General features: G+C 37.0%; 1 protein-coding gene across 2 annotated transcripts in view; it reads right to left on the bottom strand.

Moving 5' to 3' along the window:
• The window catches only part of LOC117421421 (rho GTPase-activating protein 10-like), an 88,684-nt gene that overhangs the window by 37,093 nt on the left and 34,010 nt on the right, over positions 1-17,581 (bottom strand). For both annotated transcript variants that reach the window (XM_059028675.1, XM_034035838.3), the window contains exons 5-14: positions 9,221-9,322; positions 7,691-7,801; positions 7,130-7,234; positions 6,097-6,226; positions 5,899-6,005; positions 5,025-5,119; positions 3,519-3,600; positions 3,261-3,300; positions 2,476-2,544; positions 1,955-2,029 (exon numbers count right to left, since the gene is read on the bottom strand). In XM_059028675.1, coding sequence (XP_058884658.1) covers positions 1,955-2,029; positions 2,476-2,544; positions 3,261-3,300; positions 3,519-3,600; positions 5,025-5,119; positions 5,899-6,005; positions 6,097-6,226; positions 7,130-7,234; positions 7,691-7,801; positions 9,221-9,322 — 916 coding nt within the window. The remainder of the gene's footprint in view (positions 1-1,954; positions 2,030-2,475; positions 2,545-3,260; positions 3,301-3,518; positions 3,601-5,024; positions 5,120-5,898; positions 6,006-6,096; positions 6,227-7,129; positions 7,235-7,690; positions 7,802-9,220; positions 9,323-17,581) is intronic.

The following is a 17,581-nucleotide window of genomic DNA, read 5'->3' as shown; positions in this document are numbered from 1 at the left end:
TGTGGCTTTCTCCAAGCTACCCAATCACAGGTCTGTTTCAGTGGCCACAGAGGGCCTTTCACATGCTGCATCTCCTAGAGCTAGATGAAAACATTTCAAAAGGGGACTGTGGAACATTGCACCATAAAAATCGGCATGTTTCTTTGAACAGAACATCTACAGTAGAAGGTCATCAGTAACTTAGAATATTACTTTATTGAAATTTCCAGATGTAACTCGCTATATTCAAGCATGTTCCGTGTGCAACACATGGTAACTACCCAATCAAAAACAGTGCTGTATACTATAGTAATACTACAACCTGTAAAAAAAGAAAAAAAATTCTAAAAAGCCTGTGTTTTATATTTTGAAAATTACAGTAAAAAATGCTTTTACAGTTATTGTCGAAGACTGGGTTGTTTATTTTGTATAATGTAGTCATATACTAAAGTCAACAGGAATCAAATATCTGTCTTACAAAGCTGAAGTAGTCTGTACCACCTGTACTGTATACAGTAAAGGCTGGTGTTATTCAGGTGAAAGCTCCAAGACTTTACTCTAGAAACAGAGTTAGAGACATGACATATATGAAAACTATACTGGCTTTGTACTGTAACCGAAACCGCATATGTTACTAGTGGTGGTTATTCACCATGGAATATCTTAACTGTCAGAACTGTTGAAAACTCTGCATTTCACTCATGCAAAGACTATATTTTCTATATAAAACAAAAATACATTTAAAAAACCTATATATCTTATAAATTGTGCAGAAACTGACAGCAGTATATTGAACAACCACGTTTGTCACGCTGGACACGTACAGTGGTGGTGGTTGCTCGGTTGGGGTGGCAGGGGAGGTCACAATTTGATTTTCTCCACTCTTCTCTGCCAGAAAGCCAAGTGTCACCCACAAGGATAAGACCTGGCTGGTCCCTTAAAGCAGCATAGTGTGCCAGGCAGGAGCAACCCTGAATACCAATTAGGTTGTTAGACGCAGACACCTGCTGTCTGTGGCAGATTTAAGAACTCCAAGAGCCCAATCACATCCCATTATTATTACTGCAAACACTTGTACCATCATATTTTGAACTCTGTAGCTAAAAGCTAATGCTCTCCAGGTGTGAGTTGTCAAAATATGCACAGATAAAAAAAAACTGAAAAAACAGAAACAAATCCCCAGTAGATAGGCATACCAGCAAGACTTTTTCTGGAAAAAGGTATTTAAAATTTCAGGATCTGCTTAGAAAGCTAAGAAACCTAACAGACATATTCATAAAGCATTTAACACTGCGATAAGTTTGCACCCTTTATGAAACAAAAAAGCTAATTCACTAAAGTTACATAACTAGCAAGAAAAAAGAAATGAATCTGTTTTCAGGAGTTCTTTAAATTATCCTGAGAGAAGATTTTGAAAATCAAATGTTTTGTTTTCTTTAATATAAATAAATAAATAAATAAAATAAATAAATTAAATTAAATTAAATTCAAAAAAATAACTGGTGCTAATGCTGTTTCTGAAAACATGACTCCAAATATTTTAAACAAAACTACCAATTATTGTTACTTGAAATGTTTTAATTAAAACTGCAACCCAGAATGCAGGGTCAATCTGCTTTTTGTATTGTTAACAGTCCTGGCTTTTTTTGGCATTCAAAATACAGCTCAGTTAACTTGCAACACATGTTGGTATACAACATCTGTCCAAGTTGCACCTTGGCAGGACTTGAGTGGCAGATTATTTTTTTTTTGCCAAACAAAATGCTGTCTTGATAGAGATGCAACTGTAGCTCCATGGGAAAGTGTTATACTCTGTTAAATCCTTGTGCATTTAATCAAACACATATATTAAGTTTTATGAAGAGGGAATTTATCTTGGGTGCATCAGCTGCTTTGGGAATGGTTTAGGAAATTGTACAGAGTACTCAGAGGAGCACACACATGTACACAAACAAACAACAAAACAAACACGTACCCATTAATATTCCCACAAGCTTCATCACCCTGGAACTGACGCCAACGACTCTGTACAGACCCTGATCAGTAATCCCTGTTGAAAGAGAATCAAATCACAACACATTTCCGCAATCAGAGCAGAGAGACAATCAGACTATACTGTGAATTCACCATGACCTACATTCACAGAATAGTATGTAGAATAACTACTTCTAATAAATGTCCATGCAAAGTTTAATTAAATTGAGGCGAGTGGTTCCAAGGAGAGCTTTCATTAATGATGACTCTAGAGTGCCCTTTTAAGTCTTCTTTCCGAGTGTTCTACGTGATTCATTACTATAAAATACCTAGACAGAGACCATCAGTTAGGAAACCTATGCCCTCCTGTGGTAAAACTATAGTACTACACCTTCAAGATTAAATTTGGATATACTAATGCAATTGTTAGAATTCATGTCTTGAACGATTGGAGGGGGGGTGATGGTATGGGTGACCATTTCTTACTAAACTGTATGAACAAATACCTTGCATTAAACATACCTCTAGATTCAACTGCGCTGATACAATTCTTTAAAAGTGAAAATCCTACTTCATCCAGGTTGGCTTCAACTAAAAAAAAGAAATGCCATTATTTTTATTACACATCGTGCATCGCAGGGGTGGCTAAACCTGGTCCTGGAGATCCACAGGGTCTTCTGGTTTTCATTACACTTATTTTCTTAACTGGTACACACTAACACTATTTCTAGGTTTTTTCAGCCATTGATGATTTAAAAGACATCCAGATAACCTGCAGGATTGTGGCTCTCCAGGGCCAGGGTTGGTCACCCCTGGCATATAACATTAAAAACACTGATCACCTAGGTTAACTTTCCACTACTTTAGTCTGAAACAAAGTACTGTGAAAGGTAGAAAAAAAAAATGACCCTTAGACCATTTTTAGTGCTTTGTTTTAAATTTACAAACATTTACAAATATTTTAAATATCTTACTACCACACTTCAACTGTAAACCGATAGTAAAAGACACATTTCTATGACAACAGTAGTTTGTTTGTGCTCTTTTTTGATTATTAATAAAGCAAAGATGATCGATGTAATGCATACTAAGATGCAGGACATCTAACAGTCTCTTGAAAGAGAGACTCCTGGAGGTGTATCGGTATTGTGAAACAGCACTCGCATTGCATTTTTCAAACACAAAAAGACTGAATACTAATAAAGGTCTCTAATAAAGCCTTCTTCATAAAATAGCACAAAATCAGTCTAGATACTGTAAATACATAACAAACCATGCAATATTTTGACATTTTATAGTATACTTACTTCCTTCCCTCTTGGAATATGTTCTGCCCAATTTATAGACCTGTCGTTAAAAGAAACAAATGCTTAGCTGTAATAAGTGGAAATCAAACCTTTTAAATCAAACTTTTCCTTGTTAATATGTCTACATAATTATTGTATTTGGATGTAAACTGCAGTGCTGAATATCCCCAGTTTAAGAAAATGTTTCTAAAATAAAGGGGGTGGGGGAACAAAACGCCAAACCCCTTTTATTCTCAGTAAATGTATTACATCACTTACAGGTTCTTTGCCTCCCATCGCCTGCATCCACTGCTTCCGATCCTCTTCTAACAAGGCCTGCACGGTGATAATGAGGCCTGGTCTGAGAGATAGCAGCACAGTATGAGCACTGGTGAAGACACTCCAGAATTCAAACATTACTTGCAGGTACACTGTATTGAACTGAATTCCTACAAGGTAAATGTTTGATCATGCCAAGACATGTTAGAATGTGCTTTGGCAAATAAGTGTTCCTAGCTTCTTTAAAAAGGGCTCGTTATATCATGGAACCATTTACAATGCAGTATGGTCATGGCTCCCAATTACCCCATATAGTCTTTGAACACCACATGAATACATGCGATTTAAAAGTTTCCTGAATATGGCCCACAGAAATGCCACTGCGTACTTTATTATAAATGATTATTGTGTGACAAGCGTTCAAAAATAGCGATGGACTCCAGGGGTTCGAAACACAATATGTTGACTACAACTAAAATCCTAAATTTTAAATCTTCGATTGCTTCTGCCAAGAAAGTCTGACTCATACCAACAGAAAACAAAAGTAGCAGGTAGGCTGAGTTTTACTTGCAGCCACACATACCCTGTACATTTTTAATGTAAATTTAAAAATGATTTATTTCTGTAAAGTGTGTGCAGTATGTATAGTATCATAACATGTCAGTGCAGTACCATGATCTATTTTGTGTTACCGGTAGCCAATACTACTATATAGGCCTACTGTACACATTTGTAAGTCGCCCTGGATAAGGGCGTCTGCTAAGAAATAAATAATAATAATAATTTATATTTTTAATGTAATATGTACAGAGAATGCATTAATGTTTTTTCAGCACAATGATGTATGCATTTAAAATAAACCAAGCACTATAAATGCATGTGTGTGTGACAACTGTATAAATATACATATTAAAATAAATAAATAAATAAATAAATAAATAAATAAAATAAAAAATCCCACGAGAAAGCTATAGAAACTAATTAAAATTATTACTGTGGCAACGCATGAAAGATATACCAGGCTCGGCTACAACAGAAATGGGCAGAAGTGACACTAAAAAGCATAAAGGTGACGTTAACAAATATCAGACTTGGACCTTCTCTCGGTTAGGCAGGTGTGACTGCATTTCCCACTGCATGCCACCTAATAGACACTTAACAGACAGAACAGGAAGTGGGTGGTCAAGACTATTCATAATTTTAAAAGTAATGCATGTGGTTTGATAGTGTCACAGAATTCATGTATGCAGTGGGGAGGTGTGACAAAACGTCCAGTTATTAATGAATATGTCTCATTTGAACAGAGTCATCTGTATTTGGATAATGCAATATTTATTCTTGCTTACCTCAATATAAACTAATGTTACAGTTTTGGTTTAGTGTGGAGTGTCCAGTTGCTCTTTAGTATACTATGTGTAATAGTGTGAGGAGAACTTATCTACACATACAGTAAGGTGTCTTGCATATGGCTGCTGTTCAACCCCTGTACAAAAAATAAATTCTTACCGGTCGGCTACCTCTAGCTCTAAACAAAACCTCTTGTCGATAGACTCTCCTGTTTTCTTTGTGCAGGATTTCAGGATGAAAGACTCTGGTTCTCCCTAGAAAACACACAGATTACTCAGCACCTGAGTGGATGTCAACACTAACAAATGGATTACCCACTGTACAGATGATAAACACATCACTACATCTAAAACTCACACTAGGAAATCTGGATACAGCAAGAGTCTGTGGTGGCTTTGGAACAGATATAATCTATAACCATAGTGCTAATGGAGTTCAAAAGACACAGACACAAAATTACAGACAAGCAAATGTTGAATTTGACTTGTACTGCTGGTTTCACCAATAAATCACTAATCTGGAACTACCTTACCCAAGGCAACATAAGGCAGGCCAAGATAAGTGATAATTGGGGTTGCAAAGCCATCCATTAGTATCTGTGAATTCTGTTGAAGATGGAAGGTGCTGTAACACATTCAGTGAATCCTAAGAGCTTCTTATAACAAAACAAATGGAGCAGGCTGGCAGATATAACACTAAGCTCATCTTCACATACAAAGGGGATGCTCTCAAATGTTAGCTTAAAAAAAAAATATATATATATATATATATATATATATATATATATATATATAATATATATATATATATATATATATATATATATATATATATATATATATATATATATATATACACACACACATACATACTGTCTATTACATATATTAACTTTTTTTTTTTTTTAAAGCACACAAGGACAGTGAAAAGTTAGGAACTATAACAAATCTTAGCAGTTGTGTAATATTAAAAGAAAACGTCTAACTATTTTGGTACTGTATTGCTGTTGTTCCATTTAAAAGACACCACTCACCGTTTTCCCTCCAGATCTGTGATCAAACGAAACCATGTTAAAAATCTTCTGCTCTTTCATATAAATACAGTATTTCTTCACCCAGCTGGAGCCGAAGGGAGGAGGCCCTAAATAACAAGACAGAATGGTTTAGGTGCTACAGCTACTTGCATTGGATGAATTGGTAAAGATGAACAATTCAAGCAACATCCAACGTACTCTTCTCCTGGACGTACAAGTAACCCTCAATGCTGAGCGGGCTGTTCCGCTTGTGTGCTTCTGGGTTTTGTTTGATTTTTTTCATCAATTCTTCTACTTCCGCCCTGGTACCGTCAAACCGATTTCTGGTCTTTAAAATATATAAAATACAGAAATCCAATAAAATACTAAATAGTTTACATGTTACAGTTCATTATGGTGTGGAGCCCAAGTCTTTAGTTTGTGATTATTCCACCGCAGCTCTTGAGAACTAATAATTTACACTACAAACCTATAGTTAGGAGCAGTTCTCTTTCCTGGGTTGTTGCTTCAGAGATGTTTAATTTAGTATAATGAAAATACAAAACTAAATAAGGTGGGTAGTGAAAAGTGGGCAGAGCCTAATAAAAGGATTCCTTACGATACATTTAAGGTCTTGACTTTACAAACCTGAAGGCTCTTGCCGTCCACACCTAGCTGTGTCAGTACATTTGCTTTAGTTTACATAAAATGTACACACACTTACACTTTAAGCAAGCTCAATGAGAACAACGTGTTGATACTGCCATCTTCATCCCCTCCCCAATCAAATTGTTTTGATTTATGATTTATTTAGAATAACACAATCGGGTTTTAACTGAACTCCACTACTTTTAATACACACAACAATGTCTTAAGTTTCCATTAAGTAAAGGTCCTAGGAAACACTAGATGGCAATATCGGGTTTAAAAAAAAAAAAAAGGGTTTCTCTACTCTGCATGCTCATAAGCCAAGGATTGATGTGCTTGCAATTTAGACGTACCCCACCAGAGGGCAAAAAATGTTTCCTGGAACACACAACATAGTTTTGGTTAAACATACAATCCCCACCTCTTCTCACCTCTACTCTATGAAACTGATCATTTCACCAAGCACTAATTCAATGAATTACAAAACGAATTAGTAGCTGCAACATCTTGAAACAATATCCCAGTTCAGAATGAGGCAAAGAGCTTTTGGGCACCTGTTTTTAAAATGTACGGTTAGGCACAGTATCATAGTAAAATAACTCACATTTTGAATGTTAATCTGCAGTTCTGTTTTGTAATGGCTGAAATCTTTTGCAAGCTCATATCCTTGATGATAAAATGTGAAAACCGCCTGGAAGAAAGCCAGCATCTAAAAAACACAGAGAAAAAAAATTGGCAATCATTCATAACTTTTCTTGCATGTATACCACACTAGTTAAATGACTCCTGGAACAGTTGCTATTGTAGGCATAATTAAGTGCCCAATACTTTTTTTTACTAGTAATTCAAGAATATCCACCGGAACCTGAAAAAAATAACATGACCCCAATATGATTGCCTTCTTTGGTCAAGAGGCAGTGTCCCAAGTTTAAATCTCCACTTAATGACAGGGACAGACTGTACAAGAGTCTGGCATATAGCTGGATCACAAACCAAGGGCTGACGATGCAATTCAATGCCACCATAAGCCTGAGACTGTCTTTGGTGATTTCTTCCAATACTTATACTTTATTTTATTGCAACCCATGTCCAGACCTTTATAAAATAAAATTTATTATTAGACTTGTGGCTTCCTGCCTACATTTGTAAAACACGCTACACTTACTGGCTCTACACACTCAAACTTCTTCTTTTCTTGGATCTCCTGCAGTTTGCAAACATATTCCAGCGACTCTTCATGGAAATGTAGTCTCATCACCTCCACTTGGCTGTCTGCCTGTAAAAATAGAACATCGAACAAGAGTTAGTTAAATGACTAGTCATACCTCATAAATACTCATTCCTCATGGGGGGTGGACAATACATTCTGTTGAAAATCACCTAACTTTTAATGTTACTTCCTAGAGATTGAATTCCCTCAATGTATAAAACACTCACTCTTAAGGTCAGTCATGAGAGCCAGTAGAGATTTAAAGCAGTTTGACCTCTGTAAAGGAAAAGCTTGAGAATGTCCCATGTCCCGTCTCCCGTCTCTCCCCCCCCCTCCCCCCCGCAAAGCTGACCATCTCTTGTGCAACCCTTCTCTACAGAACCTTGAGGGAGAACCCCCATATTCCAAGGGAAAATAGTGACATGGAAAACTACGGTATGTAGAAGACACAAATATGCCAAAAAGTACACAGCTTGATTTACTGGGGAACAAGACGTAGAACATGAATCTCAACTCGCAGCTCTAGCAGAAACAGACTTTTACATTAACAGCATGCCGGCAGTAAGCCAGCAGAATAAACATGACAGGCTAATAATAAATATTCCTGGACTTACTGTTTACCACATTCAAAACTCATTAGATTAGCAAAACCACACACATAACTTGCATCTTACTATATTTGGTACGATGAGGGTTTCTTCCTTCACCTTCCTGTAAGTGTTAGTTATTATCCATTAAGCGTATCATAGTTGAAAGGGTTACTACTATGTTAGATAGGAAAATGTTGACACAGTAATATAACTAACGGTTTATCCCTTACATGTTTAATAATCTAGTATGTGTGTTCTATACGATTGATTGCCATGCATATTGCTTTCTAACTATCCCAGATAAAATGCTTCCAAAATACTCCTCAAGGCTAATTGTGAGTAAGTCAGGTGGGTACACAGCACCACAGCAACATGCTTCCTCATCCCACAAATCGGCTTGAGGAGTAATCTTGGTGAATACTATGTGGAAAAAAAGGAGAGAGAATTATCCGATACGTAACACATAAAATACAATAAGACCTGTCTGATCCGGCATCATTTAGGACTGGAAAATTGTACCAGATTGTACAGTATGCAGGATTACAGAGATATTGCAAAATCTAATACCGTACCTAGAATATATATATCTCAAGACTTTCAAATCCAGAACAAATAGGTTCTGGACTGAAGAGGGTATCACACCATTCATTTCAACAGGTATTTGGTGAGGACCCAAAAATTATGCCAAATTATACAGAATGATTGTTTGTAGAGTGGCTGGATTGGGCAGGTTTTACTGCAAGACTTTAAAACAGACAAATTAAATTTGAGGAAAATGTAGAAAATATAAAAAACATCCCTTTACTTAACACTACAATATATATCACACATTTACAGTACCAGCAATATGCTGACTTTAGTAGCAAGAATTAAACCGCAAAGGTCTAAATTGTACCTCCAGCAGCTGTTGATCTTTCTTCTTTGCCGACATATTTAAAACCTTTTCCAGAGCGCTGTAGTACTTCTCCGTGTCTTTTTCATATTTTTTCCTTTCCTCCTGTATGTTACATAAAAAAAATTAAACACACACACCAGTCATTAAATATCAACTGCTCCTGGACTAGTACACAATGTTAGTTTAACTATCCACCTGTTTGACAGAACCAGTATTTCTGATTACAGACTTAAGTTTTATTTACATGAGGATTAAATTACTCCCAAGTGCAAAATAACCATCAGTTATAATCCACCTTTCAAAAGCTTGGTCTCAAATCTGTGATGTTATACTTTAAAAGATCAACATGGGGGTCAGAGTTTTCATCTCCAATCCACGCTCTACAAATTGCCACCCACTCCAGTGTCTGTGGGTCTCCCCACCAATCAAGCAAACTGGACAGCGGTCAAAGCACACTGTAGTGGTTGTGGTGGCTCATGGTGGGAAGTGCAATCTTAAACTTATTTTTATTGTTGCAAACTTTTAGTCATGTTAACGTTGTATAATAGATGTTCTGTTTATGCATAACCACCGTTTGTATGCTTGGGGTTTTCCCAATTCTTTTCATACAGTTCATCATCTGTGTTTCTTGGACCTTTCTATCAGGCACCAGTAAGTAAGTAACAAAGAGGCCTGCATACATTCAATATAGTAATAGCCTATACGTTTTTACATTTTAAACTGCAGTTTTAAGAAAAATCTACATAAAGAGCTTGGGAAGATGTTATTCAGAACAGTTACTATTGTCTGTGTTTTCTGTTAGTCTACGTGTCTGGCACGAGTTCGCTTGATGCACATTAATATTTACCGTATCTTTGTAGCATATTTATGTACTAAAATATTTCAAAATTAAAAATGTTTTTCAAATGCTTGGCTTTATTTTTTGGAGGTAGTACACTAGTTTTTCATGGTAATTAAGTTGTATTTCATGTTTCAACTGTTAAAACAGAAATGCAATACAATTTGTAAAAATGACAAGCTTGAAAATGTCATTTTAGTATAGCCCAACTTCTAATACCACCATTTAGTAAATCCACCCATCAGTGAATGTACAACTGTGGCCAAAAGTTTTTGCATCACCCTACAATTATCTAATTTTGTTTCGTACAGTCGAATGAAACCTGCTGAATAATGTTACGTTAACATATTCCATTACATACCGCATACATAGTTTTCCATATACTTAAAACACAACGGAATGCACTGCAAATACGAAGTCCTACTATTACGGTTTCCGGTAAACTTCTGCAATGGAAGTTTGTAGTTTATTTTATTGCATGATAAATAAAAGATCTAAATTCTAAATTCATAATTATTTTTATTAAATTATTTCTCAATCCTAAAATTCTAGGGTGATGCAAAGGTTTTGGCCATAGCTGCATATACACTGCAGTGGGGGCTGGTGGCCAAACAAAATGGGGAGGCAGATGGCTTGGGGGGTCCCATTAAGCCCCCAGCAACAGTAGAATTCTATTGTATTCTGACTGACAACACTTTTCATATTATTATGATTATTATTATTGATTATTATTATTATTATTATTATTTATTATTATGTATTTATTTGGCAGACCCCTTTATCCAAGATGGCTTACAGGTGTTACATGGCAGTACTGTACAGGGTTACAATGCAATATTCAAATTTAAATACAGTATAGTTACAGTAAGTGCAAATAATACTACTAAAATACAGCATGAACTAGGATGCAACAAGTTAGGATTACAAGTTATATCTACAATTACATATTAGTAGTGCAATAGTGCAAGGATAGTGCATCAGCGGAGGATCCAGTAACATGGTGGTTAGGTCAGGCAAGTCCAGTGCATAGTAGAAGGAGGGATATACAGTGCCTTGCAAAAGTATTCAGCCCCCTGACCAGTTCTCTCATATTACTGAATTACAAATGGTACATTGAAATTTCGTTCTGTTTGATATTTTATTTTAAAACAGTGAAACTCAAAATCAATTATTGTAAGGTGACATTGGTTTTATGTTGGGAAATATTTTTAAGAAAAATAAAAAACTGAAATATCTTGCTTGCATAAGTATTCAACCCCTGTGCTGTGGAAGCTCCCAGTTTATACCGATGAAAGAAATTGCCCTAACAAGGACACAATTACCTTACCATTGGCCTCCACCTGTGAACCATTAAAGTTGCTGTCACATTTTCTGGATAAAAACCCCACTGTTGAAGGATCATTGGTCAGGCTGTGAATCTGAAGGAAAATGAAGACCAAAGAGCATTCTACAGAAGTTAGAGATAAAGTAATACAAATGCATAGATTAGGGAAAGGGTACAAAATAATATCCAAGTGTTTGGATATCCCAATGAGCACAGTTGGATCAATAATCAGGAAGTGGAAGCTGCATCACACCACCCAGGCACTGCCAAGAAAAGGTCGTCCCTCAAAACTCAGCACTCAAACAAGAAGGAGACTTGTGAGAGAAGGCACAGAGAGGCCAACAATCACTTTGAAGGAGCTACAGAGTTCAGTGGCTGGAGTGGAGTAATGGTGCACCAGTCAACCATATCAAGAGCTCTGCATAACACTGGCCTATATGGGAGGGTGGCAAGAAAGAAGCCGTTACTCAAAAAGTACCATCTGAAAGCACGTCTGGAGTTTGCCAGAAAGCATGAGAGTGACCCAGCTGCGATGTGGGAAAAGGTTTTGTGGTCAGATGAGACCAAGATAGAGCTTTTTGGCCAAAACTCAAAGCGCTATGTGTGGCGCAAACCTAACACTAACCATGCCTCAAGACACACCATCCCTACAGTGAAGTATGGTGGTGGCAGCATCATGCTGTGGGGATGCTTCTCATCAGCAGGGACTGGGCATCTTGTTAAAATTGAAGGAAGAATGGATGGAGCAAAATACAGGGAAATACTGCAAGAGAACCTGCTTCAGTCTGCTAAAAAACTGAAGCTTGGGAAGAAATTCACCTTTTAGAGGACAATGATCCCAAGCACAAGGCCAAAGCAACATTGGGGTGGCTCAAGAATAAAAAGGTGAATGTCCTACAGTGGCCCAGACAAAGTCCTGATCTCAATCCCATTGAGAATCTGTGGCACTATTTGAAAATTGCGGTCCACAAGCGTTGTCCAACCAACCTGAACAACCTGGAGCAAATCTGCCAAGAAGAATGGGCCAAAATCACTCCGACACTGTGTGCAAAGCTGGTACATACTTACCCCAAAAGACTTAAAGCTGTTATTGCAGCGAAAGGTGGCTCTACCAAATATTAATGTGTGGGGGTTGAATACTTAAGCAAGCAAGATATTTCAGTTTTTTATTTTTCGTAAAAATATTTCCCCAACATAAAACCAATGTCACCTTACAATAATTGATTTTGAGTTTCACTGTTTTAAAATAAAACATCAAACAGAACGAAATTTCAATGTACCATTTGTAATTCAGTAATATGAGAGAATTGGTCAGGGGTCTGAATACTTTTGCAAGGCACTGTATATCAAGAGATCTACAAGTGCAGGCTAAACAGGGTTTACCCCATTTCGGCTGTTAAACGCATTTTCTCCACTAGCCAACAGAGAAAAGAAAACAGCAGCACCACAGGTTTAGTCTAATAAACTTAAGTGTTACACACTGCCAGCATATGTTTAAAAACATACTGTATACAACATTAATATAGATTTCAAGACCACATCACTAACATATATTGTATGCAAAGTATTCTAAACAAATATATTCCCAAAAAGAGCCATCTACTTTTCCAGATGAGCCACCTAAAATTGTTATTTCATTAAAAAAAAAATAAAAAAAAAATACAGTGCTATGTTCCAGTGAATAGTATTCAAAATGTTTATTTTCTTCCAGTAAAGTAATGACAACTACAATTAATTACATATGTAAGTCAAGTAAAACATTCCTTCTCTGACGGCATTTAGTTTCCGGACGTTTTATGTTTCCATGGACACTGTGGAACGAGATGGACCAAACAGTTTCGATCTTACAAGTGACGTTGGTGACAAAGGCCAAGTGATAAAGCGGTTATCAAATCAATCATCGATTTACACTCCCCCCTAACCTCCCCCCCCCCCCCCAGTTTTGCTTTCTTTCTCCCAGTGTTGTTCTTTTTTGTTGAGAACCAGTTCTCTATTTTGATTATAAACAAACCGCTTTTTTGTTTTAGTATTTCAGTGCATACCAGTCATTTTCTGTGACTTGTTGAATCCTCCTGCCAGCCACTTAAATACCTCCTTTTAGCTGTATCAACCATCGTTTTGTTAGACCTAACTGTGCAGATTTTTATATTTTACAACATCATTTATATCAAACACGAAATAACTCATTAATGCATATCGGTTGCTAAAGTTACCAAAGAACTTACAATAAAATTGGTAAAATTAGCCAACAATTTGAACAATTTGAAAAAATCATTATAGTCATGTTCAAGAGTCAAATTTTGCTGTTCCAAATGCAAACATTAGAACATGTCAAATTCCTTCACATTCCGTCTTAGGGTGCTAAAAGGCATGGTGCAAACATAGATACATGGTATAAAAAATGTAGGCATTAATGGGTTAACTCTGTGTTTGCTTTCACTTCGAAACTTTCTACTCCTACGCACTCACCAGCTGTATATAGTATAGTTGGATCATCGATCCGAGTGCCTCATGTTCTGGCAACATTGAGCTACAACAGTACTACAAATTGAAAGTCTTAAAAATAGACTGTATAAAATCTGCGTTAATAACTTTTACCCTTTTCCAGGCTCCTACATAAAGATTAATGTAGTTTCTACAGTAAGTGGTCATACTATAATTAAATACAAACTAAAGCCAGCAAGCCGTGTATTGCAGTGTTTTGTGGCAGACTGCAACCACCACCCAAAAAGGGAAGCTGCTCCAGATTTCTTATAGTTCATGATAAATCGCCTAAGCAAGTAGGGAATCTTATGTCAGTTTGTGCCAATCTGCATTAATAAAATGAATAAGAAATATCCAAAACCATTTGTGTATATAAATGTAACTTGTAGACCAAAGAGATTTTCTGTTTCAACATTACTCTTTTCCATTTGAAAAGTCATTTCCATGTTTTTCCATTTCATATACATATTACTTGATATTTATCTACTGGACTTTTACTTTCAAGCTACATTGTTCAAGTAAATGCCAATACATTATTTATTGTTTGTATTTATTTGAATCAAGCAACTGTTAACAGAATTGAAAAAATATTTTTAAAAAATGAAAAAAAATACAACTTATTGTAGAAATCTCATTAATGTTTACAGAAATTGCAACAAACTTACTTCTGAAAACTGTAATCGCAGTTCTTGCAAGCAAATTTATTTATTTATTAATGCACTTGCGCATTCTCTGACTCTGTAGTTCATGAGAAACAGCGTCATGGGAAAGTATGTATACTCAGAATCTTGGAAGACTACAAGTAAATGTAAGGACTGGTGGTTCTATGAATATTTTTAGAAACTTAAAATTGGTCTTGTTTTTTGGAGTTTTTTTTGTATACAATGCAAAAGAAAAAAATGAAACAGATGAATAAATTGAAAACAAAAACACAGCTTACGGCTTACCTTTTCTGTATTCAAATTTACTACCAAATAATACTGCTTATCTTATCTTATGTTTTTAATTTAGAAATTGCTTCACATTTTTCTCTTCTGTCTCACTTGGTATTATGGTATATATATATAGTGACGTTGTTTGTTTTTGTGCCTGAAATACAACTGGTGTCTGGTTCTGTCTTTCTTTCCCTGCTTTTTTTCTATGTGTAACAACTTATTGCAAAACCAAACAAGCAGTTTGCTTAAATATGTGGACTATACTTCCTTTGAAAATAACTGTGTGCCAAGACAAGTTTGTGGTTTTAAAGTTCTAATATAAATACATTACTTTGTAATTCTGGGAATAGTAGTTTATCTGGTACACGCTGAAAGGTGTTTCCAATCAGCAGAAATGCAGAGGAAAACTACAACTCCCATCATCCACACGTCAACAACGCTGGCTTCGCAATTAACTTTGGTTAAATGGGACTAAACAGTCAAGGGATTTTCCACGATATCAAGCAGTGACGCAGTTTATTTTTTGTCTAACATCCCAGATTTTTTTTTTAAATTTTCCCAACGTTAATGATGGATTTCTTTTTAATATATATCGATGTTAAGAGCATCAACAATTTACTCAAAGCCTCCACTAGTGTTTTCTACTATTATAACTACTTTGACTGTTATTAATACAGCTTAGTTTGTGTGAGAAGAAACCAAGCTTGTCATTTAGCAAACTTGAATTCACATTGATCAGAATCTTCAAAAACTTGTGATCACACAACTCAAAGCAAACTATACATGTTAATATGAAGCTTTTGTAGTAGCTAATCCATCACATTTACCCAGTGGTTCTCAACAGGGAGAAGCGTCCAAAAAAATAAAAATAACACTGTGTAACAAATTGTTTTTTTCTTTTTGGTTCCTGGGTAGTAAGTGTTATTTCCTAATTGATTATGCCTCAAAAGTATAGAAAATGGCTATTATTCCCCACAAACTTTGCTTTTGTGACCAGGACAGTGATATTTTGAAATTTACCTATTTCCAATGAGAAAACGGGCGAATTTGTGTCTTTTCGTTCACATAAAAAGAAAAAAACAACATATGAATCCAAATTAACATGTATTTATACTAAAGTAATACAAAAATGACTACAAAAGATTTAGAAGCGAGTAGCTTTTCGAGATTTACGATTATACTGTAAATCACTTTCACGAATCAGCCCCCAAATGTAGTCTCCCATCATGTTCTCGTTATACTGTCCTTGGTAGCGGCGTTCAAAGTCCAGTATATACTGGTGGAAGCGCTTGCCTTGCTCCTCCGAGTATGCTCCTATGTTCTCCTTGAATTTATCAAGATGAGCATCAAGGATATGGACTTTGAGGGACATCCTACAGCCCATTGTGCCGTAGTTCTTCACCAGAGTCTCAACCAGCTCCACATAGTTTTCGGCCTTGTGATTGCCCAGGAAGCCCCGAACCACTGCGACAAAGCTGTTCCAAGCCGCTTTCTCCTTACTAGTGAGCTTCTTGGGGAATTCATTGCACTCCAGGATCTTCTTTATCTGTGGTCCGACGAAGACACCGGCTTTGACCTTTGCCTCAGACAGCTTAGGGAAGTAGTCTTGAAGGTACTTGAAGGCTGCCGACTCCTTATCTAGAGCTCTGACAAATTGTTTCATAAGGCCCAATTTGATGTGCAGTGGTGGCATCAGCACCTTCCGGGGGTCCACCAGTGGCTCCCACTTGACGTTGTTCCTCCCCACAGAGAACTCGGTCCGCTGTGGCCAGTCCCGCCTGTGGTAGTGCGGCTTGGTGTCCCTGCTGTCCCAAAGGCAAAGATAGCAGGGAAACTTGGTAAAACCGCCTTGGAGACCCATCAGGAATGCCACCATTTTGAAGTCTCCTATGACCTCCCAGCCGTACTCATCATACTTCAAGGCGTCCAGCAAGGTCTTGATGCTGTTGTAATCCTCTTTGAGGTGCACCGAGTGAGCCAGGGGAAGAGACGGGTACTTGTTACCATTATGGAGCAGCACGGCTTTGAGGCTCCTGGATGAGCTGTCAATGAAGAGGCGCCACTCATTCTGGTTACAGGCGATTCCGATTGACTCGAACAGACTGGTCACATTGTGGCAGAAGCAGAGCCCATCTTGACGGGTGAAGAAGCTGAGAAAAGGTTGGTGACGCTTCCTCTGATCTGCGACTTGCACACTTTCATCCAACAAGTTCCACTGCTTGAGCCTAGACGTTAAAAGCTCGGCATTGGACTTGGTGAGACCAAGATCTCTAATCAAGTCGTTGAGGTCTTTTTGGTTGGGGTAGTATGGGTTTCTCTCCTCAGCTCCACCTCTGAAATTGTCATCTGGATCTACAACGTCTTCCTCGCTCTCTGACTTGCTGCTCTCTTCTAAAGACGGCTGCTCTCTCTCCGGAGGAGTGGGTACGGGGAGCTCATGGCAGTGTGGCACTGGGGCGATGGATGAAGGAAGGTCCGGATACGTGATAGCAGGGGCATTCTTGCCAGTTCGACATTTGGAAGGGTCCACCATGCAGATGTAGCAGTTGCTTGAGTGGTCAGTGGGTTCCCGCCAAATTCTTGGGATAGCGAACTTCATGGCTCCCTTTTCCCCTCTGTACCATCCTACAAAAATACATTTATTTCACCCATGACTAATGTGTAAGAGATTCTCACAACATTTTTCATATATGATATATTTTTTCAATAACATTGAAAATTGTAAAACATTTTAAAATCAAAAACTTCTACAATTTTAAAAATTAACAAATTTTATAACA

The sequence above is a fragment of the Acipenser ruthenus genome, chromosome 1, assembly GCF_902713425.1.
Source record: "Acipenser ruthenus chromosome 1, fAciRut3.2 maternal haplotype, whole genome shotgun sequence".
Taxonomy (NCBI): Eukaryota; Metazoa; Chordata; class Actinopteri; order Acipenseriformes; family Acipenseridae; genus Acipenser; species Acipenser ruthenus.
Note: the sequence above shows the minus strand (reverse complement) of the source record. Positions and strands in the feature narration are given on the sequence as shown.